We start from the raw sequence: 27,015 nt of genomic DNA on the forward strand, positions 1-27,015 counted from the left end.
CTAGATTATTATTTATTATTGCATTAATATAAAAACAGCATTTTACTGTTGGAAAAAAATGTGAGAATCATAAGTAATAATTACAGATAGTTCAAACCTCAAAATTATTAAAAGAAAATTCCAAATTAAATTAATTAAAACTCAGTAACTTAAAGAAAAAAATGACTCAATGATCAAAATAAATGCTAATTCCTTTACTGTCAGTCGATGAAAGGATTAATCTGTTGCATGAACTGTTGAGTTTAATCTAATGCAAAGTTTCATATAAAATCTTCATGTGTTCATTCTGCAGAATCTGAATTTGTAATTTGTATTCTATAACTAACTAAAAGTGTCTGATAAATGTTGGACAGTAAAGGTACAGTATTACACTCTGAAGTGAAGTACTCATGTAAAGTACAAATACCTCAGCTCTGTACTGCAGTACAGTACTTGAGTAAATGTGTTTAGTTGCATTGCGCCACTGATTTTAGACTCTTTATCTTTATATTATCTTCATTGAATTAATTCTATGACTAAAGCCACAGATTAAATTCTTACTATAAATTCATAATCTTAAAGTGTAGTTACTTACTTTACTTTCAAGTGTAGTTACTTAGCACAACCGTAAAGTGCACAACAAGAAATACAATAAACACAATAAGAAACTAATAGGGATCGATTTAAATGATATTTCTCAAGAACGTCAACAAATCCACACTTCAAAATATTTTTTATTGAGTCTGATTCATCCCTCCATCATACATAAATAAAATCTGAACTCTTTGACCCTTGAGACAGTGAATAACGTGCTTAATTTTAACTCTACATTGTTCTGAGAAAGTTTAACATGATGATGAACATAATGTGTAAGAGATAAATCATCAGATTCTCGTAAGATTCGCGTGCGACTTAAAGAAATGAGAGAAACGTTTTAACTGACTCAGCTGAACTCAGCAGAAAATCACAGAGTATTGCTTATGTTTAGATCAATAGTTCCTCTTCTTCAAAATCAGTTTCTTTATGATCAACAGAGAAAAAAAAAACAGATACAGGGACACAAATCGGACACAGCTGACTCACAAAGCTGGCACACAAATTCACATGGTTTGGCACTAAACTGGTCAGAAGTGTCACCGCAGGCTGGAGAGTAAAGTTACTTGTCAGATGATTGGATCGGTCTCTCGTTAGTCGTCAATTAGCCGTCTGACTTTGTGAAGATTTTCCAGGCAGATTTCAGATCAGATCTTTGTCTCTTCCTCTGAGGACGGTGATGATGTGCAGCTCAGGAATATTTACTTGTTACGAGGAACCTTTTCTCCAAGAGGAACCTCCATCAGTTTCTGTCACGAAAGAAAAAAGACAAAGTTCTTTATCTTAAACTTTAAAGGAAAAAAAAACAAGATACACAAACCTATTCGTGAAGCTTAATCCCTCACTGAGATCAGATAAGTGGCTCAGGTACAACATTTAACTCTTTTCATAAGAAATGAGCTTTAAATTTCAGAACGCTGTGTAACTGATCTTGTTAATGAGGAGCGAGGTTTTAAACCAGTTTTTCCAGATTCTGTTTGAACAAGTAGAACAAATGAAGTTAATATTTGACCTGACGTTATGATACCTGGGTTTGTGACGCAGTAAAGGTTTATAGATAAAAAAAACGTATAGCGCAGCTCCCTTTGTCAGATAAAGAGGAACACGCCAGCTTTTCAAACAATACACAATAGTATAGTGTTTCTGTTTTTCTGCACATATGTTCAGTCTCTCACCCTGTTTTCTTTGCTAACAGTTGCATTAAACATCCAATTTCTGCTTTATTTTCAAGGCTCCGTGAAAAGTGAAGGGACAAAAGTTACAAAGCTGCTCAGCCAAAGTTAAACCTGGATGCTGTGGGCGACTGAAAGGCTCCACCTTTCCAGCTGACAGTGTGGAGAAAGTTCAGGGGCCGGGACCCTCGATGCCGGTTTGGTAAGTCAAACCAGTTACTGTCACACCTCACTCACACCTGCTGAAAAGTTTGGACCCAGTCTCACTGAAGTGCCCTGATTCTGGATTCAGACGTGACTGAATCCAGATACAAACAAACTGTGTTTCTCCTTTAAAACCAGCTGAGTTGTATTAGTGCGAACATTCGATTTTATTAGTCGCGGTTCTGCTTTTTGCACAGGAATCCGTGTTAGCGTTTACAACCGTACAGGGCTCTGAGTTAACACAAGCATCTTGCCTTGAGCAGTCGAGTGTGGTAGGTGTTGTCATCCTCGTTCTCTCCTCTCTGCACGTCCACCTGGTATCTCTCACAGGCCCGAGTCAGCTCTTGGGCGTCGTAGAGCAGAGCCGGGTCCAGGGAGTGAACGTTTATCAGACTGACCAGGTACTCCCTGTAGTGCTTCCTGAGAAACAGACACAAACCTTTGGTAGAGACTTTATCAAAGTGAAGGCAGAGCTTTATCAAATGTTCTGTTAAAAAGAAGATGTTTTAGATATTTACACTGGGAACTTTAAACCTGGAATGACTGATTTTTCGTCTCCAGCAGCTCCTGAGGGAAATTTCTGGCTCTTTAGCTGCTTTTGGTGAACGCTTTAGAAAAACTCAATTTAGCTCTGGTTTTTTTTCTGTGTTGAAATTACATAACAAGGAAAGAATGTACTCTGAACCAACTGCAGACCTCCCCACCGGGTGAGTAAGAGTGCAGGATCCCCAGGAGTGAGGCGTGTTGCTTCCCTTTCTTCCTCAAAAGTATCTGACATGACAGTTTAGATTCTTCTGTCTTTTTCCACTCTGTTTGTCTCAGATTTAAAAGTTAACAAATTCAAAAGCTACCATTTAGCACTTTACTTTGAAAAAACAGAAACATGTTGACACATGTTAAATGCTGTCTAAAAACAATTCTACAAGACGTTTGCATAGCTCTCAGTCTAACATTGGTAAAAATTTGACTAAACTCGAACTAATGAAGATCCAAGAATAAGGAAGCAAGAGCGCGAATCTGTTTTCTAAAAGCTTTATATTATGATCTGTCACAGACATTTTTGTAGCTCTGGACTCTGATAAAGCCTCTGTTCACTTCCTGCTCAGCAGCAAACAGCAGACAGACTCAGGCAGAGAGCAGCTGGTGAACACAGTGCAGCATTTAGCAGCTGAAGAGCCTGATATTTCCCTCAGGGGCTGGTGGAAAACAAATAATGGACGTGTAAATAAAGTTAAGTTTTATCCGTAAATGTTAAGAGAAGGCGATTTGAGCACTGTACTGTACTGAAGCACAGAATTAATGGAATAGAGTTATAATAGTGTTTTGAAAGAGACACACAGACATAGTGTCAGACACTCACTCGCAGAGTCCAGCTTGTCCCGGCTGTGTTTGAATGCCACACGGTGAATCAATCTGCTGACCGCCCTCGTCTTTCTGCTCCATCACACCACAAGCATCTGGTTCAGAGACGAGAGAACAACCTCAGTTAGGGATTTTGTTTGAATTCCAGGTTTTCCATGATGTGTGTGAACTGAAGGGAATATTCTCTGTTTCTTTGCTTCCTGAATGAGGTGAAACGTGTAGAAGAAGGAAACAAAAAGCTGTTTTACCAGTTTGAGTTCCATTAGATGGGTCTGTGTTGAACTCCACGCCGTTCCTCTGAGGTTGAGAAAAGCAAAATCAAGGAAAAAATATAACTTCCCAGTTTAGTTGTGATTTTTCCAACAAAAAAATTCCAAATATTCTCTGATTCAAGCTTCTTAAATTATGAGGCTTTGATGCTTTTCTTTGTCCAGGGTTTCTGCGGGTTCATCAAGTTATATTTAAGATTTTTTACCATCTTTTTAATACCACACAGAAAACGATTTAAAACCACCTAAAGTACGAAAGATATCAGTGAAAACCATGAGGGGTGATGAGGCCAAGAATTGTGTCGTGTTTTTGTTGGATTGATGAAGTAAATAATGGTGAGTTGCAACCCTAGTAATGACCCTAACCGTGAACAGCATCCTTACCTGCAGCAGGGCCTGTAGTCTGGGCGGCTCCCAGTCTCTGAGATAGAAGAGACAGTCGCGAGGGTGATGGGAGTGTAGACCAGAGTAACTGCACTGGGGCGTCTTACATCCCGTCTGCAACAGAAAGCAAAAAGTGTTTTCAAACATTGCCAGTTAATCTGTCGTTAGAGAAGCCAACTGTTGCCTCTGTGATCCGAAAGCTGCTGCATGTAAATCAGCTGAGATCAAAGTCTGCCAAAGGTCAGAAATGTTCAGAAAAGTGTCTCTGGAAACATAGATATTGTTTCTTCCAGTACTGACAATTGTTGATATTTGTATAGCACGTGAAACAAACAGAAATCTACTTTAAAGACACATATTTTGGTCATTCAGAGGCTCAAACTCTTACTGTTTTTCTTGATCTCACCTTGTGGTAGGGGTTGTTGCAGCCGCTGCAGAACTGGTATCTGCACTGGGAGCAGCTGAAGTGCATGCAGCCGCCTTTCGTCAGTGCATACTGGAACCGGCAGTGAGGACAGGCTGCAAGGAGACACCACATCCTGGTAAATTCATTTAATCCACTTATTATATAAAAGAAAAAACTCCTGATTGTTTTGTTTAGGAAATACTGAAAGCTACATGAGGCAGGAAAAATTACTTTTACAATTAATTGATTATCAAAATATTTGGCAATTATTTTTCTGTCAAACAACTTTTTACTAATGGTTTTTAGCTGTATGTATAATTATTGGTTCATTATTATCGATGCTGTTAGCATCCTCTTAGTGTTGCACTCCAGATAAGTGCAATCTTCAATAAAGTAACGATTAGTCAACTCATTGATTAGTAAGTCACCAGAAATAAAAAAAAGATCAGCACCAACGTAAGTTTTTTTAAGTAATTCTTCAAGCAAAAACCAAACCAAAGAGTGAATTGAAACTTGTGGTTTTAGATGAGCTTTGTGGTGACTCTCACTGATGCCGTTGTCTCTCAGGTAGCCGGCCAGGCCCTGCCTCTGGTACTCTGGGTCATTCTCCCTCTTCCACTGCTGGAACTGCTCACAGGACAGATCCTGGTGCTGAGTTTCCCACTGAGACCAAACAGGGAGTTCATCAGTTTCAGGGCTCAATGTCGAAACTATATAAGAACTGACCAAATACTCACAGGTTTCTTGCACTGAGTGCAAAAACTGTTCCGGCATGACGGACAGGTGACCTTCAGCTGATCTCCATCATTGATAAAACCAGAGGTGCACTGACGAGGCCAGGAAAAACAGACAACAGTGTTGATTATTTTACATGATTATGCATCATGTATTAAAGTGTAATTTTTAGTCTCCCCTTATTTTTATATGTTCTTTTCTTTATATGTGTATAACTCCCCTTTTGATCTTTTTCTCGTTTTCAAAAAGTCCTTATGTTCATATGATGCTGATGATGTTAACTCTCCTTAAAACTTAATAAAAACATTATACATTTTAAAAAACTATTTTTCTAATTTTTCTTTTCTATTGTCACTTGTGATTAATGGATTTATTTATGGTTATTATACATTAGCTAATACTTTACACAATTAGAGAGAACTACTTTTGGGTTGCCAGGTTGAGGTTGTAATCTGTTAAATAGAGTGACTAAAAAAACGTCATAGTATAGTAAGGCGTCAAAATCGGCCAAAAAAAGTCAACAATTTTTTTGACCTCAAAATGTCATAAAAAACGTCATAGTATAGTAAGGCGTCAAAATTGGATAAAAAAGTCAAAATTTTTTTTGACCTCAAAATGTCATAAAAAACGTCATAGTATAGTAAGGCGTCAAAATTGGATAAAAAAGTCAAAATTTTTTTTGACCTCAAAATGTCATAAAAAACGTCATAGTATAGTATGGCGTTTTTTTCGAGCAAAAAAAGTCACTTTTTTTTTTTTAACTCAAAATGTCATAAAAAACGTCATAGTATAGTATGGCGTTTTTTTCGGCCGAAAAAAGTCAAAGTTTTTTTTTACCTCAAAATGTCATAAAAAACGTCATAGTATAGTAAGGCGTCAAAATCGGACAAAAAAAGTCAAAATTTTTTTTGACCTCAAAATTTCATAAAAAACGTCATAGTATAGTATGGCGTTTTTTTCGGGCAAAAAAAGTCAAAAATTTTTTCGACCTCAAAATGTCATAAAAAGTCATAAAAAATGTCATAGTATAGTATGGCGTTTTTTTCGGGCAAAAAAAGTCAAAAATTTTTTCGACCTCCAAAAGTCATAAAAAACGTCATAGTATAGTATGTCGTTTTTTTCGGGCAAAAAAAGTCAAAAATTTTTTCGACCTCAAAATGTCATAAAAAGTCATAAAAAACGTCATAGTATAGTATGTCGTTTTTTTCGGGCAAAAAAAGTCAAAATTTTTTTCGACCTCCAAAAGTAATAAAAAACGTCATAGTATAGTATGTCGTTTTTTTCGGGCAAAAAAAGTCAAAAATTTTTTCGACCTCAAAATGTCATAAAAAACGTCATAGTATAGTATGGCTTTTTTTTCGGCTGAAAAAAGTCAAAAAATTTTTCGACCTCCAAAAGTCATAAAAAAACGTCATAGTATAGTATGTCGTTTTTTTCGGGCAAAAAAAGTCAAAAATTTTTTCGACCTAAAAATGTCAAAAAGTCATAAAAAACATCATAGTATAGCATGTCGTTTTTTTTCGGGCAAAAAGAGTCAAAATTTTTTTCGACCTCCAAAAGTCATAAAAAACGTCATAGTATAGTATGTCGTTTTTTTCGGGAAAAAAAAGTCAAAATTTTTTTCGACCTCCAAAAGTCATAAAAAACGTCATAGTATAGTATGTCGTTTTTTCGGGCAAAAAAAGTCAAAAATTTTTTCGACCTCAAAATGTCATAAAAAGTCATAAAAATCGTCATAGTATAGTATGGCGTTTTTTTCGGGCAAAAAAAGTCAAAAAAATTTTCGACCTCCAAAAGTCATAAAAAACGTCATAGTATAGTATGTCGTTTTTTTCGGGCAAAAAAAGTCAAAAATTTTTTTGACCTCAAAATGTCATAAAAAACGTCATAGTATAGTATGTTGTTTTTTTCGGGCAAAAAAAGTCAAAATTTTTTTCGACCTCCAAAAGTCATAAAAAACGTCATAGTATAGTATGTCGTTTTTTTCGGGCAAAAAAAGTCAAAAATTTTTTCGACCTAAAAATGTCATAAAAAGTCATAAAAAACATCATAGTATAGCATGTCGTTTTTTTTCGGGCAAAAAGAGTCAAAATTTTTTTCGACCTCCAAAAGTCATAAAAAACGTCGTAGTATAGTATGTCGTTTTTTTCGGGCAAAAAAAGTCAAAAAAATTTTCGACTTCAAAATGTCATAAAAAGTTATAAAAAACGTCATAGTATAGTATGTCGTTTTTTTCGGGCAAAAAAAGTCAAAAAATTTTTCGACCTCAAAATGTCATAAAAAGTCATAAAAAACGTCATAGTATAGTATGGCGTTTTATTCGGCTGAAAAAAGTCAAAAATTTTTTCGACCTCAAAATGTCATAAAAAACGTCATAGTATAGTATGTCGTTTTTTTCGGGCAAAAAAAGTCAAAATTTTTTTCGACCTCCAAAAGTCATAAAAATCGTCATAGTTTAGTATGTCGTTTTTTTCGGGCAAAAAAAGTCAAAAAATTTTTCGACCTCAAAATGTCATAAAAAGTCATAAAAAACGTCATAGTATAGTATGGCGTTTTATTCGGCTGAAAAAAGTCAAAATTTTTTCGACCTCAAAATGTCATAAAAAACGTCATAGTATAGTATGTCGTTTTTTTCGGGCAAAAAAAGTCAAAAATTTTTTCGACCTCCAAAAGTCATAAAAAACGTCCTAGTATAGTATGTCGTTTTTTTCGGGCAAAAAAAGTCAAAAATTTTTTCGACCTCAAAATGTCATAAAAAACGTCATAGTATAGTATGGCGTTTTTTTCGGGCAAAAAAAGTCAAAAATTTTTTCGACCTCAAAATGTCATAAAAAACGTCATAGTATAGTATGGCGTTTTTTTCGGCTGAAAAAAGTCAAAATTTTTTTCGACCTCCAAAAGTCATAAAAAACGTCATAGTATAGTATGTCGTTTTTTTTGGGCAAAAAAAGTCAAAAATTTTTTCGACTTCAAAATGTCATAAAAAGTCATAAAAAACGTCATAGTATAGTATGGCGTTTTTTTCGGGCAAAAAAAGTCAAAATTTTTTTCGACCTCCAAAAGTCATAAAAAACGTCATAGTATAGTATGTCGTTTTTTTCGGGCAAAAAAAGTCAAAAATTTTTTCGACCTCAAAATGTCATAAAAAACGTCATAGTATAGTATGGCGTCAAAATTGGACAAAAAAAGTCCAAATAATTTTTCGACCTCAAAATGTCATAAAAAATGTCATAGTATAGTATGGCTTTTTTTTCGGCTGAAAAAAGTCAAAAATTTTTTCGACCTCCAAAAGTCATAAAAAACGTCATAGTATAGTATGGCGTTTTATTCGGCTGAAAAAAGTCAAAATTTTTTTCAACCTCCAAAAGTCATAAAAAACGTCATAGTATAGTATGTCGTTTTTTTCAGGCAAAAAAAGTCAAAATTTTTTTCGACCTCCAAAAGTCATAAAAAACGTCATAGTATAGTATGTCGTTTTTTTCGGGCAAGAAAAGTCAAAAATTTTTTCGACCTAAAAATGTCATAAAAAGTCATAAAAAACGTCATAGTATAGTATGTCGTTTTTTTCGGGCAAAAAAAGTCAAAATTTTTTTCGACCTCCAAAAGTCATAAAAAACGTCATAGTATAGTATGTCGTTTTTTTCGGGCAAAAAAAGTCAAAAATTTTTTCGACCTAAAAATGTCATAAAAAGTCATAAAAAACGTCATAGTATAGTATGTCGTTTTTTTCGGGCAAAAAAAGTCAAAATTTTTTTCGACCTCCAAAAGTCATAAAAAACGTCATAGTATAGTATGTCGTTTTTTTCGGGCAAAAAAAGTCAAAAAATTTTTCGACCTCAAAATGTCATAAAAAACGTCATAGTATAGTATGGCGTTTTTTTGGGCTGAAAAAAGTCAAAATTTTTTTCGACCTCCAAAAGTCATAAAAAACGTCATAGTATAGTATGTCGTTTTTTTCGGGCAAAAAAAGTCAAAAATTTGTTCGACCTCAAAATGTCATAAAAAACGTCATAGTATAGTATGGCGTTTTTTTCGGCTGAAAAAAGTCAAAAATTTTTTCGACCTCCAAAAGTCATAAAAAGTCATAAAAAACGTCATAGTATAGTATGTCGTTTTTTTCGGGCAAAAAAAGTCAAAAATTTTTTCGACCTCAAAATGTCATAAAAAGTCATAAAAAACGTCATAGTATAGTATGTCGTTTTTTTCGGGCAAAAAAAGTCAAAAATTTTTTCGACCTCCAAAAGTCATAAAAAACGTCATAGTATAGTATGTCGTTTTTTTCGGGCAAAAAAAGTCAAAATTTTTTTCGACCTCCAAAAGTCATAAAAAACGTCATAGTATAGTATGTCGTTTTTTTCGGGCAAAAAAAGTCAAAAATTTTTTCGACCTAAAAATGTCATAAAATGTCATAAAAAACGTCATAGTATAGTATGGCGTTTTTTTCGGGCAAAAAAAGTCAAAAATTTGTTCGACCTCAAAATGTCATAAAAAACGTCATAGTATAGTATGGCGTTTTTTTCGGCTGAAAAAAGTCAAAAATTTTTTCGACCTCCAAAAGTCATAAAAAGTCATAAAAAACGTCATAGTATAGTATGTCGTTTTTTTCGGGCAAAAAAAGTCAAAAATTTTTTCGACCTCAAAATGTCATAAAAAGTCATAAAAAACGTCATAGTATAGTATGTCGTTTTTTTCGGGCAAAAAAAGTCAAAAATTTTTTCGACCTCCAAAAGTCATAAAAAACGTCATAGTATAGTATGTCGTTTTTTTCGGGCAAAAAAAGTCAAAATTTTTTTCGACCTCCAAAAGTCATAAAAAACGTCATAGTATAGTATGTCGTTTTTTTCGGGCAAAAAAAGTCAAAAATTTTTTCGACCTAAAAATGTCATAAAATGTCATAAAAAACGTCATAGTATAGTATGGCGTTTTTTTCGGGCAAAAAAAGTCAAAAAATTTTTCGACCTAAAAATGTCATAAAATGTCATAAAAAACGTCATAGTATAGTATGGCGTTTTTTTCGGGCAAAAAAAGTCAAAAATTTTTTCGACCTCCAAAAGTCATAAAAAACGTCATAGTATAGTATGTCGTTTTTTTCGGGCAAAAAAAGTCAAAATTTTTTTCGACCTCCAAAAGTCATAAAAAACGTCATAGTATAGTATGTCGTTTTTTTCGGGCAAAAAAAGTCAAAAATTTTTTCGACCTAAAAATGTCATAAAATGTCATAAAAAACGTCATAGTATAGTATGGCGTTTTTTTCGGGCAAAAAAAGTCAAAAAATTTTTCGACCTCAAAATGTCATAAAAAGTCATAAAAAACGTCATAGTATAGTATGGCGTTTTTTTCGGGCAAAAAAAGTCAAAAAATTTTTCGACCTCCAAAAGTCATAAAAAACGTCATAGTATAGTATGTCGTTTTTTTCGGGTAAAAAGAGTCAAAATTTTTTTCGACCTCCAAAAGTCATAAAAAACGTCATAGTATAGTATGTCGTTATTTTCAGGCAAAAACAGTCAAAATTTTTTTCGACCTCCAAAAGTCATAAAAAACGTCATAGTATAGTATGTCGTTTTTTTCGGGCAAAAAAAGTCAAAAATTTTTTCGACCTCCAAGTCATAAAAAACGTCATAGTATAGTATGTCGTTTTTTTCGGGCAAAAAAAGTCACTTTTTTTTTTTAACTCAAAATGTCATAAAAAACGTCATAGTATAGTATGGCGTTTTTTTCGGCCGAAAAAAGTCAAAGTTTTTTTTTACCTCAAAATGTCATAAAAAACGTCATAGTATAGTAAGGCGTCAAAATCGGACAAAAAAAGTCAAAATTTTTTTTGACCTCAAAATTTCATAAAAAACGTCATAGTATAGCATGTCGTTTTTTTTCGGGCAAAAAGAGTCAAAATTTTTTTCGACCTCCAAAAGTCATAAAAAACGTCATAGTATAGTATGTCGTTTTTTTCGGGCAAAAAAAGTCAAAAAATTTTTCGACTTCAAAATGTCATAAAAAGTCATAAAAAACGTCATAGTATAGTATGGCGTTTTATTCGGCTGAAAAAAGTCAAAATTTTTTTCGACCTCAAAATGTCATAAAAAACGTCATACTATAGTATGTCGTTTTTTTCGGGCAAAAAAAGTCAAAATTTTTTTCGACCTCCAAAAGTCATAAAAATCGTCATAGTTTAGTATGTCGTTTTTTTCGGGCAAAAAAAGTCAAAAATTTTTTCGACCTCAAAATGTCATAAAAAGTCATAAAAAACGTCATAGTATAGTATGGCGTTTTATTCGGCTGAAAAAAGTCAAAATTTTTTTCGACCTCAAAATGTCATAAAAAACGTCATAGTATAGTATGTCGTTTTTTTCGGGCAAAAAAAGTCAAAAATTTTTTCGACCTCCAAAAGTCATAAAAAACGTCATAGTATAGTATGTCGTTTTTTCGGGCAAAAAAAGTCAAAAATTTTTTCGACCTCAAAATGTCATAAAAAGTCATAAAAAACGTCATAGTATAGTATGTCGTTTTTTTCGGGCAAAAAAAGTCAAAATTTTTTTCGACCTCCAAAAGTCATAAAAAACGTCATAGTATAGTATGGCGTTTTTTTCGGGCAAAAAAAGTCAAAAAATTTTTTGACCTCAAAATGTCATAAAAAACGTAATAGCATAGTATGTCGTTTTTTTCGGACAAAAAACGTCAAAAATTTTTTGGACCTCAAAATGTCATAAAAAACTTCATAGTATAGTATGTCGTTTTTTACGGGCAAAAAAAGTCAAAAATTTTTTCGACCTCAAAATGTCAAAAAAAACGTAATAGCATAGTATGTCGTTTTTTTCGGGCAAAAAACGTCAAAAATTTTTTCGACCTCAAAATGTCATAAAAAACATCATAGTATAGTATGTCGTTTCTTTCGGGCAAAAAAAGTCAAAATTTTTTTCGACCTCCAAAAGTCATAAAAAACGTCATAGTATAGTATGTCGTTTTTTTCGGGCAAAAAGAGTCAAAATTTTTTTCCACCTCCAAAAGTCATAAAAAACGTCATAGTATAGTATGTCGTTATTTTCGGGCAAAAACAGTCAAAATTTTTTTCGAACTCCAAAAGTCATAAAAAACGTCATAGTATAGGATGGCGTTTTTTTCGGGCAAAAAAAGTCAAAAAATTTTTCGACCTCAAAATGTCATAAAAAGTCATAAAAAACGTCATAGTATAGTATGTCGTTTTTTTCGGGCAAAAAAAGTCAAAATTTTTTTCGACCTCCAAAAGTCATAAAAAACGTCATAGTATAGTATGTCGTTTTTTTCGGGCAAAAAAAGTCAAAATTTTTTTCGACCTCAAAATGTCATAAAAAGTCATAAAAAACATCATAGTATAGTAAGGCGTTTTTTTCGGGCAAAAAAAGGCAAAATTTTTTTCGACCTCCAAAAGTCATAAAAAACGTCATAGTATAGTATGTCGTTTTTTTCGGGCAAAAAAAGTCAAAAATTTTTTTGACCTCAAAATGTCATAAAAAACGTCATAGTATAGTATGTTGTTTTTTTCGGGCAAAAAAAGTCAAAATTTTTTTCGACCTCCAAAAGTCATAAAAAACGTCATAGTATAGTATGTCGTTTTTTTCGGGCAAAAAAAGTCAAAAATTTTTTCGACCTAAAAATGTCATAAAAAGTCATAAAAAACATCATAGTATAGCATGTCGTTTTTTTTCGGGCAAAAAGAGTCAAAATTTTTTTCGACCTCCAAAAGTCATAAAAAACGTCGTAGTATAGTATGTCGTTTTTTTCGGGCAAAAAAAGTCAAAAAAATTTTCGACTTCAAAATGTCATAAAAAGTTATAAAAAACGTCATAGTATAGTATGTCGTTTTTTTCGGGCAAAAAAAGTCAAAAAATTTTTCGACCTCAAAATGTCATAAAAAGTCATAAAAAACGTCATAGTATAGTATGGCGTTTTATTCGGCTGAAAAAAGTCAAAATTTTTTTCGACCTCAAAATGTCATAAAAAACGTCATAGTATAGTATGTCGTTTTTTTCGGGCAAAAAAAGTCAAAATTTTTTTCGACCTCCAAAAGTCATAAAAATCGTCATAGTTTAGTATGTCGTTTTTTTCGGGCAAAAAAAGTCAAAAAATTTTTCGACCTCAAAATGTCATAAAAAGTCATAAAAAACGTCATAGTATAGTATGGCGTTTTATTCGGCTGAAAAAAGTCAAAATTTTTTTCGACCTCAAAATGTCATAAAAAACGTCATAGTATAGTATGTCGTTTTTTTCGGGCAAAAAAAGTCAAAAATTTTTTCGACCTCCAAAAGTCATAAAAAACGTCATAGTATAGTATGTCGTTTTTTTCGGGCAAAAAAAGTCAAAAATTTTTTCGACCTCAAAATGTCATAAAAAGTCATAAAAAACGTCATAGTATGGCGTTTTTTTCGGGCAAAAAAAGTCAAAAAAATTTTCGACCTCCAAAAGTCATAAAAAACGTCATAGTATAGTATGTCGTTTTTTTCGGGCAAAAAAAGTCAAAAATTTTTTCGATTTCAAAATGTCATAAAAAGTCATAAAAAACGTCATAGTATAGTATGGCGTTTTTTTCGGGCAAAAAAAGTCAAAATTTTTTTCGACCTCAAAATGTCATAAAAAGTCATAAAAAACGTCATAGTATAGTATGGCGTTTTATTCGGCTGAAAAAAGTCAAAAATTTTTTTCGACCTCAAAATGTCATAAAAAACGTCATAGTATAGTATGTCGTTTTTTTCGGGCAAAAAAAGTCAAAATTTTTTTCGACCTCCAAAAGTCATAAAAATCGTCATAGTTTAGTATGTCGTTTTTTTCGGGCAAAAAAAGTCAAAAATTTTTTCGACCTCAAAATGTCATAAAAAGTCATAAAAAACGTCATAGTATAGTATGGCGTTTTATTCGGCTGAAAAAAGTCAAAATTTTTTTCGACCTCAAAATGTCATAAAAAGTCATAAAAAACATCATAGTATAGTAAGGCGTTTTTTTCGGGCAAAAAAAAAAAAAAATTTTTTTTGACCTCAAAATGTCATAAAAAACGTCATAGTATAGTATGTTGTTTTTTTCGGGCAAAAAAAGTCAAAAATTTTTTTGACCTCAAAATGTCATAAAAAACGTCATAGTATAGTATGTTGTTTTTTTCGGGCAAAAAAAGTCAAAATTTTTTTCGACCTCCAAAAGTCATAAAAAACGTCATAGTATAGTATGTCGTTTTTTTCGGGCAAAAAAAGTCAAAAATTTTTTCGACCTCAAAATGTCATAAAAAGTCATAAAAAACGTCATAGTATAGTAAGGCGTTTTTTTCGGGCAAAAAAAGTCAAAAATTTTTTCGACCTAAAAATGTCATAAAAAGTCATAAAAAACGTCATGTCGTTTTTTTCGGGCAAAAAAAGTCAAAATTTTTTTCGACCTCCAAAAGTCATAAAAAACGTCATAGTATAGTATGTCGTTTTTTTCGGGCAAAAAAAGTCAAAAATTTTTTCGACCTCAAAATGTCATAAAAAACGTCATAGTATAGTATGGCGTTTTTTTCGGCTGAAAAAAGTCAAAAAATTTTTCGACCTCCAAAAGTCATAAAAAACGTCATAGTATAGTATGTCGTTTTTTTTGGGCAAAAAAAGTCAAAAAATTTTTCGACCTCAAAATGTCATAAAAAGTCATAAAAAACGTCATAGTATAGTAAGGCGTTTTTTTCGGGCAAAAAAAGTCAAAAATTTTTTCGACCTAAAAATGTCATAAAAAGTCATAAAAAACGTCATGTCGTTTTTTTCGGGCAAAAAAAGTCAAAATTTTTTTCGACCTCCAAAAGTCATAAAAAACGTCATAGTATAGTATGTCGGTTTTTTCGGGCAAAAAAAGTCAAAAATTTTTTCGACCTCAAAATGTCATAAAAAACGTCATAGTATAGTATGGCTTTTTTTTTCGGCTGAAAAAAGTCAAAAAATTTTTCGACCTCCAAAAGTCATAAAAACGTCATAGTATAGTATGGCGTTTTTTTCGGGAAAAAAAAGTCAAAAATTTTTTCGACCTCCAAAAGTCATAAAAAACGTCCTAGTATAGTATGTCGTTTTTTTCGGGCAAAAAAAGTCAAAAATTTTTTCGACCTCAAAATGTCATAAAAAACGTCATAGTATAGTATGTTGTTTTTTTCGGGCAAAAAAAGTCAAAATTTTTTTCGACCTCAAAATGTCATAAAAAGTCATAAAAAACGTCATAGTATAGTATGTCGTTTTTTTCGGGCAAAAAAAGTCAAAAATTTTTTCGACCTCAAAATGTCATAAAAAACGTCATAGTATAGTATGGCGTCAAAATTGGACAAAAAAAGTCCAAATAATTTTTCGACCTCAAAATGTCATAAAAAATTTCATAGTATAGTATGGCTTTTTTTTCGGCTGAAAAAAGTCAAAAATTTTTTCGACCTCCAAAAGTCATAAAAAACGTCATAGTATAGTATGGCGTTTTATTCGGCTGAAAAAAGTCAAAATTTTTTTCAACCTCAAAATGTCATAAAAAACGTCATAGTATAGTATGTCGTTTTTTTCGGGCAAAAAAAGTCAAAATTTTTTTCGACCTCCAAAAGTCATAAAAATCGTCATAGTTTAGTATGTCGTTTTTTTCGGGCAAAAAAAGTCAAAAAATTTTTCGACCTCAAAATGTCATAAAAAGTCATAAAAAACGTCATAGTATAGTATGGCGTTTTATTCGGCTGAAAAAAGTCAAAATTTTTTTCGACCTCAAAATGTCATAAAAAACGTCATAGTATAGTATGTCGTTTTTTTCGGGCAAAAAAAGTCAAAAATTTTTTCGACCTCCAAAAGTCATAAAAAACGTCATAGTATAGTATGTCGTTTTTTTCGGGCAAAAAAAGTCAAAAATTTTTTCGACCTCAAAATGTCATAAAAAGTCATAAAAAACGTCATAGTATGGCGTTTTTTTCGGGCAAAAAAAGTCAAAAAAATTTTCGACCTCCAAAAGTCATAAAAAACGTCATAGTATAGTATGTCGTTTTTTTCGGGCAAAAAAAGTCAAAAATTTTTTCGATTTCAAAATGTCATAAAAAGTCATAAAAAACGTCATAGTATAGTATGGCGTTTTTTTCGGGCAAAAAAAGTCAAAATTTTTTTCGACCTCAAAATGTCATAAAAAACGTCATAGTATAGTATGGCGTTTTTTTCGGGCAAAAAAGGTCAAAAATTTTTTCGACTTCAAAATGTCATAAAAAGTCATAAAAAACGTCATAGTATAGTATGGCGTTTTTTTTCGGGCAAAAAAAGTCAAAATTTTTTTCGACCTCCAAAAGTCATAAAAAACGTCATAGTATAGTATGGCGTTTTTTTCGGGCAAAAAAAGTCAAAAATTTTTTTGACCTCAAAATGTCATAAAAAACATCATAGTATAGTATGTCATTTCTTTCGGGCAAAAAAAGTCAAAATTTTTTTCGACCTCCAAAAGTCATAAAAAACGTCATAGTATAGTATGTCGTTTTTTTCGGGCAAAAAAAGTCAAAAATTTTTTCGACCTCAAAATGTCATAAAAAACGTCATAGTATAGTATGGCTTTTTTTTCGGCTGAAAAAAGTCAAAAATTTTTTCGACCTCCAAAAGTCATAAAAAACGTCATAGTATAGTATGTCGTTTTTTTCGGGCAAAAAAAGTCAAAAATTTTTTCGACCTCAAAATGTCATAAAAAGTCATAAAAAACGTCATAGTATGGCGTTTTTTTCGGGCAAAAAAAGTCAAAAAAATTTTCGACCTCCAAAAGTCATAAAAAACGTCATAGTATAGTATGTCGTTTTTTTCGGGCAAAAAAAGTCAAAAATTTTTTCGACTTCAAAATGTCATAAAAAGTCATAAAAAACGTCATAGTATAGTATGTCGTTTTTTTTGGGCAAAAAAAGTCAAAAAATTTTTCGACCTCAAAATGTCATAAAAAGTCATAAAAAACGTCATAGTATAGTAAGGCGTTTTTTTCGGGCAAAAAAAGTCAAAAATTTTTTCGACCTAAAAATGTCATAAAAAGTCATAAAAAACGTCATGTCGGTTTTTTCGGGCAAAAAAAGTCAAAAATTTTTTCGACCTCAAAATGTCATAAAAAACGTCATAGTATAGTATGGCTTTTTTTTTCGGCTGAAAAAAGTCAAAAATTTTTTCGACCTCCAAAAGTCATAAAAAACGTCATAGTATAGTATGTCGTTTTTTTCGGGCAAAAAGAGTCAAAATTTTTTTCGACCTCCAAAAGTCATAAAAAACGTCATAGTATAGTATGTCGTTTTTTTCGGGCAAAAAAAGTCAAAAATTTTTTCGACCTCCAAAAGTCATATAAAACGTCATAGTATAGTATGTCGTTTTTTTCGGGCAAAAAAAGTCACTTTTTTTTTTTAACTCAAAATGTCATAAAAAACGTCATAGTATAGTATGGCGTTTTTTTCGGCCGAAAAAAGTCAAAGTTTTTTTTTACCTCAAAATGTCATAAAAAACGTCATAGTATAGTAAGGCGTCAAAATCGGACAAAAAAAGTCAAAATTTTTTTTGACCTCAAAATTTCATAAAAAACGTCATAGTATAGTATGTCGTTTTTTTCGGGCAAAAAAAGTCAAAAAATTTTTCGACTTCAAAATGTCATAAAAAGTTATAAAAAAACGTCATAGTATAGTATGTCGTTTTTTTCGGGCAAAAAAAGTCAAAAAATTTTTCGACCTCAAAATGTCATAAAAAGTCATAAAAAACGTCATAGTATAGTATGGCGTTTTATTCGGCTGAAAAAAGTCAAAATTTTTTTCGACCTCAAAATGTCATAAAAAACGTCATAGTATAGTATGTCGTTTTTTTCGGGCAAAAAAAGTCAAAATTTTTTTCGACCTCCAAAAGTCATAAAAATCGTCATAGTTTAGTATGTCGTTTTTTTCGGGCAAAAAAAATTCAAAAATTTTTTCGACCTCAAAATGTCATGAAAAGTCATAAAAAACGTCATAGTATAGTATGGCGTTTTATTCGGCTGAAAAAAGTCAAAATTTTTTTCGACCTCAAAATGTCATAAAAAACGTCATAGTATAGTATGTCGTTTTTTTCGGGCAAAAAAAGTCAAAAATTTTTTCGACCTCCAAAAGTCATAAAAAACGTCATAGTATAGTATGTCGTTTTTTTCGGGCAAAAAAAGTCAAAAATTTTTTCGACCTCAAAATGTCATAAAAAGTCATAAAAAACGTCATAGTATAGTATGGCGTTTTTTTCGGGCAAAAAAAGTCAAAATTTTTTTCGACCTCCAAAAGTCATAAAAAACGTCATAGTATAGTATGGCGTTTTTTTCGGGCAAAAAAGGTCAAAAATTTTTTCGACTTCAAAATGTCATAAAAAGTCATAAAAAACGTCATAGTATAGTATGGCGTTTTTTTCGGGCAAAAAAAGTCAAAATTTTTTTCGACCTCCAAAAGTCATAAAAAACGTCATAGTATAGTATGGCGTTTTTTTCGGGCAAAAAAAGTCAAAAATTTTTTTGACCTCAAAATGTCATAAAAAACATCATAGTATAGTATGTCATTTCTTTCGGGCAAAAAAAGTCAAAATTTTTTTCGACCTCCAAAAGTCATAAAAAACGTCATAGTATAGTACGTCGTTTTTTTCGGGCAAAAAAAGTCAAAAATTTTTTCGACCTCAAAATGTCATAAAAAACGTCATTGTATAGTATGGCTTTTTTTTCGGCTGAAAAAAGTCAAAAAATTTTTTTCGACCTCCAAAAGTCATAAAAAACGTCATAGTATAGTACGTCGTTTTTTTCGGGCAAAAAAAGTCAAAAATTTTTTCGACCTCAAAATGTCATAAAAAACGTCATTGTATAGTATGGCTTTTTTTTCGGCTGAAAAAAGTCAAAAAATTTTTCGACCTCCAAAAGTCATAAAAAACGTCATAGTATAGTATGTCGTTTTTTTCGGGCAAAAAGAGTCAAAATTTTTTCGACCTCCAAAAGTCATAAAAAACGTCATAGTATAGTATGTCGTTTTTTTCGGGCAAAAAAAGTCAAAAAATTTTTCGACCTCAAAATGTCATAAAAAGTCATAAAAAACGTCATAGTATAGTATGGCGTTTTTTTCAGGCAAAAAAAGTCAAAAAATTTTTCGACCTCCAAAAGTCATAAAAAACGTCATAGTATAGTATGTTTTTTTTTTCGGGCAAAAAAAGTCAAAAATTTTTTCGACCTCCAAAAGTCATAAAAAACGTCATAGTATAGTATGTTGTTTTTTTCGGGCAAAAAAAGTCAAAAATTTTTTCGACCTCAAAATGTCATAAAAAGTCATAAAAAACGTCATATTATAGTATGGCGTTTTTTTCGGGCAAAAAAAGTCACAATTTTTTTCGACCTCCAAAAGTCATAAAAAACGTCATAGTATAGTATGTCGTTTTTTTCAGGCAAAAAAAGTCAAAAATTTTTTCGACCTCAAAATGTCATAAAAAGTCATAAAAAACGTCATAGTATAGTATGTCGTTTTTTTCGGGCAAAAAAAGTCAAAATTTTTTTCGACCTCCAAAAGTCATAAAAAACGTCATAGTATAGTATGTCGTTTTTTTCGGGCAAAAAAAGTCAAAAATTTTTTCGACCTAAAAATGTCATAAAATGTCATAAAAAACGTCATAGTATAGTATGGCGTTTTTTTCGGGCAAAAAAAGTCAAAAAATTTTTCGACCTCAAAATGTCATAAAAAGTCATAAAAAACGTCATAGTATAGTATGTCGTTTTTTTCGGGCAAAAAAAGTCAAAAATTTTTTCGACCTCAAAATGTCATAAAAAGTCATAAAAAACGTCATATTATAGTATGGCGTTTTTTTCGGGCAAAAAAAGTCAAAAATTTTTTCGACCTCCAAAAGTCATAAAAAACGTCATAGTATAGTATGTCGTTTTTTTCGGGCAAAAAAAGTCAAAAATTTTTTCGACCTCAAAATGTCATAAAAAGTCATAAAAAACATCATATTATAGTATGGCGTTTTTTTCGGGCAAAAAAAGTCACAATTTTTTTCGACCTCCAAAAGTCATAAAAAACGTCATAGTATAGTATGTCGTTTTTTTCAGGCAAAAAAAGTCAAAAATTTTTTCGACCTCAAAATGTCATAAAAAGTCATAAAAAACGTCATAGTATAGTATGTCGTTTTTTTCGGGCAAAAAAAGTCAAAATTTTTTTCGACCTCCAAAAGTCATAAAAAACGTCATAGTATAGTATGTCGTTTTTTTCGGGCAAAAAAAGTCAAAAATTTTTTCGACCTAAAAATGTCATAAAATGTCATAAAAAACGTCATAGTATAGTATGGCGTTTTTTTCGGGCAAAAAAAGTCAAAAAATTTTTCGACCTCAAAATGTCATAAAAAGTCATAAAAAACGTCATAGTATAGTATGTCGTTTTTTTCGGGCAAAAAAAGTCAAAAATTTTTTCGACTTCAAAATGTCATAAAAAGTCATAAAAAACGTCATAGTATAGTATGGCGTTTTTTTCGGGCAAAAAAAGTCAAAATTTTTTTCGACCTCCAAAAGTCATAAAAAACGTCATAGTATAGTATGGCGTTTTTTTCGGGCAAAAAAAGTCAAAAATTTTTTTGACCTCAAAATGTCATAAAAAACATCATAGTATAGTATGTCATTTCTTTCGGGCAAAAAAAGTCAAAATTTTTTTCGACCTCCAAAAGTCATAAAAAACGTCATAGTATAGTATGTCGTTTTTTTCGGGCAAAAAAAGTCAAAAATTTTTTCGACCTCAAAATGTCATAAAAAACGTCATAGTATAGTATGGCTTTTTTTTCGGCTGAAAAAAGTCAAAAATTTTTTCGACCTCCAAAAGTCATAAAAAACGTCATAGTATAGTATGTCGTTTTTTTCGGGCAAAAAAAGTCAAAAATTTTTTCGACCTAAAAATGTCATAAAAAGTCATAAAAAACATCATAGTATAGCATGTCGTTTTTTTTCGGGCAAAAAGAGTCAAAATTTTTTTCGACCTCCAAAAGTCATAAAAAACGTCATAGTATAGTATGTCGTTTTTTTCGGGCAAAAAAAGTCAAAAATTTTTTCGACTTCAAAATGTCATAAAAAGTCATAAAAAACGTCATAGTATAGTATGGCGTTTTTTTCGGGCAAAAAAAGTCAAAATTTTTTTCGACCTCAAAATGTCATAAAAAGTCATAAACAACGTCATAGTATAGTAAGGCGTTTTTTTCGGGCAAAAAAAGTCAAAAATTTTTTCGACCTAAAAATGTCATAAAAAGTCATAAAAAACGTCATGTCGTTTTTTTCGGGCAAAAAAAGTCAAAATTTTTTTCGACCTCCAAAAGTCATAAAAAACGTCATAGTATAGTATGTCGTTTTTTTCGGGCAAAAAAAGTCAAAAAATTTTTCGACCTCAAAATGTCATAAAAAACGTCATAGTATAGTATGGCGTTTTTTTCGGCTGAAAAAAGTCAAAAATTTTTTCGACCTCCAAAAGTCATAAAAAACGTCATAGTATAGTATGTCGTTTTTTTTGGGCAAAAAAAGTCAAAAAAATTTTTCGACCTCAAAATGTCATAAAAAGTCATAAAAAACGTCATAGTATAGTAAGGCGTTTTTTTCGGGCAAAAAAAGTCAAAAATTTTTTCGACCTAAAAATGTCATAAAAAGTCATAAAAAACGTCATGTCGTTTTTTTCGGGCAAAAAAAGTCAAAATTTTTTTCGACCTCCAAAAGTCATAAAAAACGTCATAGTATAGTATGTCGGTTTTTTCGGGCAAAAAAAGTCAAAAATTTTTTCGACCTCAAAATGTCATAAAAAACGTCATAGTATAGTATGGCTTTTTTTTCGGCTGAAAAAAGTCAAAAATTTTTTCGACCTCCAAAAGTCATAAAAAACGTCATAGTATAGTATGTCGTTTTTTTCGGGCAAAAAAAGTCAAAAATTTTTTCGACGTCCAAAAGTCATAAAAAACGTCCTAGTATAGTATGTCGTTTTTTTCGGGCAAAAAAAGTCAAAAAATTTTTCGACCTCAAAATGTCATAAAAAACGTCATAGTATAGTATGGCGTTTTTTTCGGGCAAAAAAAGTCAAACATTTTTTCGACCTCAAAATGTCATAAAAAACGTCATAGTATAGTATGGCGTTTTTTTCGGCTGAAAAAAGTCAAAATTTTTTTCGACCTCCAAAAGTCATAAAAAACGTCATAGTATAGTATGTCGTTTTTTTTGGGCAAAAAAAGTCAAAAATTTTTTCGACTTCAAAATGTCATAAAAAGTCATAAAAAACGTCATAGTATAGTATGGCGTTTTTTTCGGGCAAAAAAAGTCAAAATTTTTTTCGACCTCCAAAAGTCATAAAAAACGTCATAGTATAGTATGTTGTTTTTTTCGGGCAAAAAAAGTCAAAAATTTTTTTGACCTCAAAATGTCATAAAAAACGTCATAGTATAGTATGTTGTTTTTTTCGGGCAAAAAAAGTCAAAATTTTTTTCGACCTCCAAAAGTCATAAAAAACGTCATAGTATAGTATGTCGTTTTTTTCGGGCAAAAAAAGTCAAAAATTTTTTCGACCTCAAAATGTTATAAAAAACGTCATAGTATAGTATGGCGTCAAAATTGGACAAAAAAAGTCCAAATAATTTTTCGACCTCAAAATGTCATAAAAAATGTCATAGTATAGTATGGCTTTTTTTTCGGCTGAAAAAAGTCAAAAAATTTTTCGACCTCCAAAAGTCATAAAAAACGTCATAGTATAGTATGGCGTTTTATTCGGCTGAAAAAAGTCAAAATTTTTTTCAACCTCCAAAAGTCATAAAAAACGTCATAGTATAGTATGTCGTTTTTTTCGGGCAAAAAAAGTCAAAATTTTTTTCGACCTCCAAAAGTCATAAAAAACGTCATAGTATAGTATGTCGTTTTTTTCGGGCAAGAAAAGTCAAAAATTTTTTCGACCTAAAAATGTCATAAAAAGTCATAAAAAACGTCATAGTATAGTATGTCGTTTTTTTCGGGCAAAAAAAGTCAAAATTTTTTTCGACCTCCAAAAGTCATAAAAAACGTCATAGTATAGTATGTCGTTTTTTTCGGGCAAAAAAAGTCAAAAATTTTTTCGACCTAAAAATGTCATAAAAAGTCATAAAAAACGTCATAGTATAGTATGTCGTTTTTTTCGGGCAAAAAAAGTCAAAAATTTTTTCGACCTCCAAAAGTCATAAAAAACGTCATAGTATAGTATGTCGTTTTTTTCGGGCAAAAAAAGTCAAAAAATTTTTCGACCTCAAAATGTCATAAAAAACGTCATAGTATAGTATGGCGTTTTTTTGGGCTGAAAAAAGTCAAAATTTTTTTCGACCTCCAAAAGTCATAAAAAACGTCATAGTATAGTATGTCGTTTTTTTCGGGCAAAAAAAGTCAAAAATTTGTTCGACCTCAAAATGTCATAAAAAACGTCATAGTATAGTATGGCGTTTTTTTCGGCTGAAAAAAGTCAAAAATTTTTTCGACCTCCAAAAGTCATAAAAAGTCATAAAAAACGTCATAGTATAGTATGTCGTTTTTTTCGGGCAAAAAAAGTCAAAAATTTTTTCGACCTCAAAATGTCATAAAAAGTCATAAAAAACGTCATAGTATAGTATGTCGTTTTTTTCGGGCAAAAAAAGTCAAAAATTTTTTCGACCTCCAAAAGTCATAAAAAACGTCATAGTATAGTATGTCGTTTTTTTCGGGCAAAAAAAGTCAAAATTTTTTTCGACCTCCAAAAGTCATAAAAAACGTCATAGTATAGTATGTCGTTTTTTTCGGGCAAAAAAAGTCAAAAATTTTTTCGACCTAAAAATGTCATAAAATGTCATAAAAAACGTCATAGTATAGTATGGCGTTTTTTTCGGGCAAAAAAAGTCAAAAAATTTTTCGACCTCAAAATGTCATAAAAAGTCATAAAAAACGTCATAGTATAGTATGGCGTTTTTTTCGGGCAAAAAAAGTCAAAAAATTTTTCGACCTCCAAAAGTCATAAAAAACGTCATAGTATAGTATGTCGTTTTTTTCGGGTAAAAAGAGTCAAAATTTTTTTCGACCTCCAAAAGTCATAAAAAACGTCTTAGTATAGTATGTCGTTTTTTTCGGGCAAAAAGAGTCAAAATTTTTTTCGACCTCCAAAAGTCATAAAAAACGTCATAGTATAGTATGTCGTTTTTTTCGGGCAAAAAAAGTCAAAAATTTTTTCGACCTCCAAAAGTCATAAAAAACGTCATAGTATAGTATGTCGTTTTTTTCGGGCAAAAAAAGTCACTTTTTTTTTTAAACTCAAAATGTCATAAAAAACGTCATAGTATAGTATGGCGTTTTTTTCGGCCGAAAAAAGTCAAAGTTTTTTTTTACCTCAAAATGTCATAAAAAACGTCATAGTATAGTAAGGCGTCAAAATCGGACAAAAAAAGTCAAAATTTTTTTTGACCTCAAAATTTCATAAAAAACGTCATAGTATAGCATGTCGTTTTTTTTCGGGCAAAAAGAGTCAAAATTTTTTTCGACCTCCAAAAGTCATAAAAAACGTCATAGTATAGTATGTCGTTTTTTTCGGGCAAAAAAAGTCAAAAAATTTTTCGACTTCAAAATGTCATAAAAAGTTATAAAAAAACGTCATAGTATAGTATGTCGTTTTTTTCGGGCAAAAAAAGTCAAAAAATTTTTCGACCTCAAAATGTCATAAAAAGTCATAAAAAACGTCATAGTATAGTATGGCGTTTTATTCGGCTGAAAAAAGTCAAAATTTTTTTCGACCTCAAAATGTCATAAAAAACGTCATAGTATAGTATGTCGTTTTTTTCGGGCAAAAAAAGTCAAAATTTTTTTCGACCTCCAAAAGTCATAAAAATCGTCATAGTTTAGTATGTCGTTTTTTTCGGGCAAAAAAAGTCAAAAATTTTTTCGACCTCAAAATGTCATAAAAAGTCATAAAAAACGTCATAGTATAGTATGGCGTTTTATTCGGCTGAAAAAAGTCAAAATTTTTTTCGACCTCAAAATGTCATAAAAAACGTCATAGTATAGTATGTCGTTTTTTTCGGGCAAAAAAAGTCAAAAATTTTTTCGACCTCCAAAAGTCATAAAAAACGTCATAGTATAGTATGTCGTTTTTTTCGGGCAAAAAAAGACAAAAATTTTTTCGACCTCAAAATATCATAAAAAGTCATAAAAAACGTCATAGTATGGCGTTTTTTTCGGGCAAAAAAAGTCAAAAAAATTTTCGACCTCCAAAAGTCATAAAAAACGTCATAGTATAGTATGTCGTTTTTTTCGGGCAAAAAAAGTCAAAAATTTTTTTCGATTTCAAAATGTCATAAAAAGTCATAAAAAACGTCATAGTATAGTATGGCGTTTTTTTCGGGCAAAAAAAGTCAAAATTTTTTTCGACCTCCAAAAGTCATAAAAAACGTCATAGTATAGTATGGCGTTTTTTTCGGGCAAAAAAGGTCAAAAATTTTTTCGACTTCAAAATGTCATAAAAAGTCATAAAAAACGTCATAGTATAGTATGGCGTTTTTTTCGGGCAAAAAAAGTCAAAATTTTTTTCGACCTCCAAAAGTCATAAAAAACGTCATAGTATAGTATGGCGTTTTTTTCGGGCAAAAAAAGTCAAAAATTTTTTTGACCTCAAAATGTCATAAAAAACATCATAGTATAGTATGTCATTTCTTTCGGGCAAAAAAAGTCAAAATTTTTTTCCACCTCCAAAAGTCATAAAAAACGTCATAGTATAGTATGTCGTTTTTTTCGGGCAAAAAAAGTCAAAAAATTTTTCGACCTCCAAAAGTCATAAAAAACGTCATAGTATAGTATGTCGTTTTTTTCGGGTAAAAAGAGTCAAAATTTTTTTCGACCTCCAAAAGTCATAAACGTCTTAGTATAGTATGTCGTTTTTTTCGGGCAAAAAGAGTCAAAATTTTTTCGACCTCCAAAAGTCATAAAAAACGTCATAGTATAGTATGTCGTTTTTTTCGGGCAAAAAAAGTCAAAATTTTTTTCGACCTCAAAATGTCATAAAAAGTCATAAAAAACATCATAGTATAGTAAGGCGTTTTTTTCGGGCAAAAAAAGGCAAAATTTTTTTCGACCTCCAAAAGTCATAAAAAACGTCATAGTATAGTATGTCGTTTTTTTCGGGCAAAAAAAGTCAAAAAATTTTTCGACCTCAAAATGTCATAAAAAGTCATAAAAAACGTCATAGTATAGTATGGCGTTTTTTTCGGGCAAAAAAAGTCAAAAATTTTTTCGACCTCCAAAAGTCATAAAAAACGTCATAGTATAGTATGTCGTTTTTTTCGGGCAAAAAAAGTCAAAATTTTTTTCGACCTCCAAAAGTCATAAAAAACGTCATAGTATAGTATGTCGTTTTTTTCGGGCAAAAAAAGTCAAAAATTTTTTCGACCTAAAAATGTCATAAAATGTCATAAAAAACGTCATAGTATAGTATGGCGTTTTTTTCGGGCAAAAAAAGTCAAAAAATTTTTCGACCTCAAAATGTCATAAAAAGTCATAAAAAACGTCATAGTATAGTATGGCGTTTTTTTCGGGCAAAAAAAGTCAAAAAATTTTTCGACCTCCAAAAGTCATAAAAAACGTCATAGTATAGTATGTCGTTTTTTTCGGGTAAAAAGAGTCAAAATTTTTTTCGACCTCCAAAAGTCATAAAAAACGTCTTAGTATAGTATGTCGTTTTTTTCGGGCAAAAAGAGTCAAAATTTTTTCGACCTCCAAAAGTCATAAAAAACGTCATAGTATAGTATGTCGTTTTTTTCGGGCAAAAAAAGTCAAAAAATTTTTCGACCTCAAAATGTCATAAAAAGTCATAAAAAACGTCATAGTATAGTATGTCGTTTTTTTCGGGCAAAAAAAGTCAAAAATTTTTTCGACCTCAAAATGTCATAAAAAGTCATAAAAAACGTCATATTATAGTATGGCG

At 31.1% G+C, this 27,015-nt stretch overlaps 1 protein-coding gene across 2 annotated transcripts in view; it reads right to left on the bottom strand.

The window, feature by feature from the left end:
- Positions 1 to 695: 695 nt before the first annotated feature.
- Positions 696 to 27,015, bottom strand: part of LOC121200371 (E3 ubiquitin-protein ligase RNF31-like) — a 39,874-nt gene continuing 13,554 nt past the window's right edge. For both annotated transcript variants that reach the window (XM_041065638.1, XM_041065637.1), the window contains exons 17-24: positions 5,108 to 5,197; positions 4,919 to 5,033; positions 4,371 to 4,483; positions 3,965 to 4,078; positions 3,560 to 3,608; positions 3,310 to 3,406; positions 2,204 to 2,369; positions 696 to 1,322 (exon numbers count right to left, since the gene is read on the bottom strand). In XM_041065638.1, coding sequence (XP_040921572.1) covers positions 1,275 to 1,322; positions 2,204 to 2,369; positions 3,310 to 3,406; positions 3,560 to 3,608; positions 3,965 to 4,078; positions 4,371 to 4,483; positions 4,919 to 5,033; positions 5,108 to 5,197 — 792 coding nt within the window. In that variant the 3' untranslated portion in view covers positions 696 to 1,274. The remainder of the gene's footprint in view (positions 1,323 to 2,203; positions 2,370 to 3,309; positions 3,407 to 3,559; positions 3,609 to 3,964; positions 4,079 to 4,370; positions 4,484 to 4,918; positions 5,034 to 5,107; positions 5,198 to 27,015) is intronic.

Source organism: Toxotes jaculatrix, chromosome 20, assembly GCF_017976425.1.
Source record: "Toxotes jaculatrix isolate fToxJac2 chromosome 20, fToxJac2.pri, whole genome shotgun sequence".
NCBI lineage: Eukaryota > Metazoa > Chordata > Actinopteri > Toxotidae > Toxotes > Toxotes jaculatrix.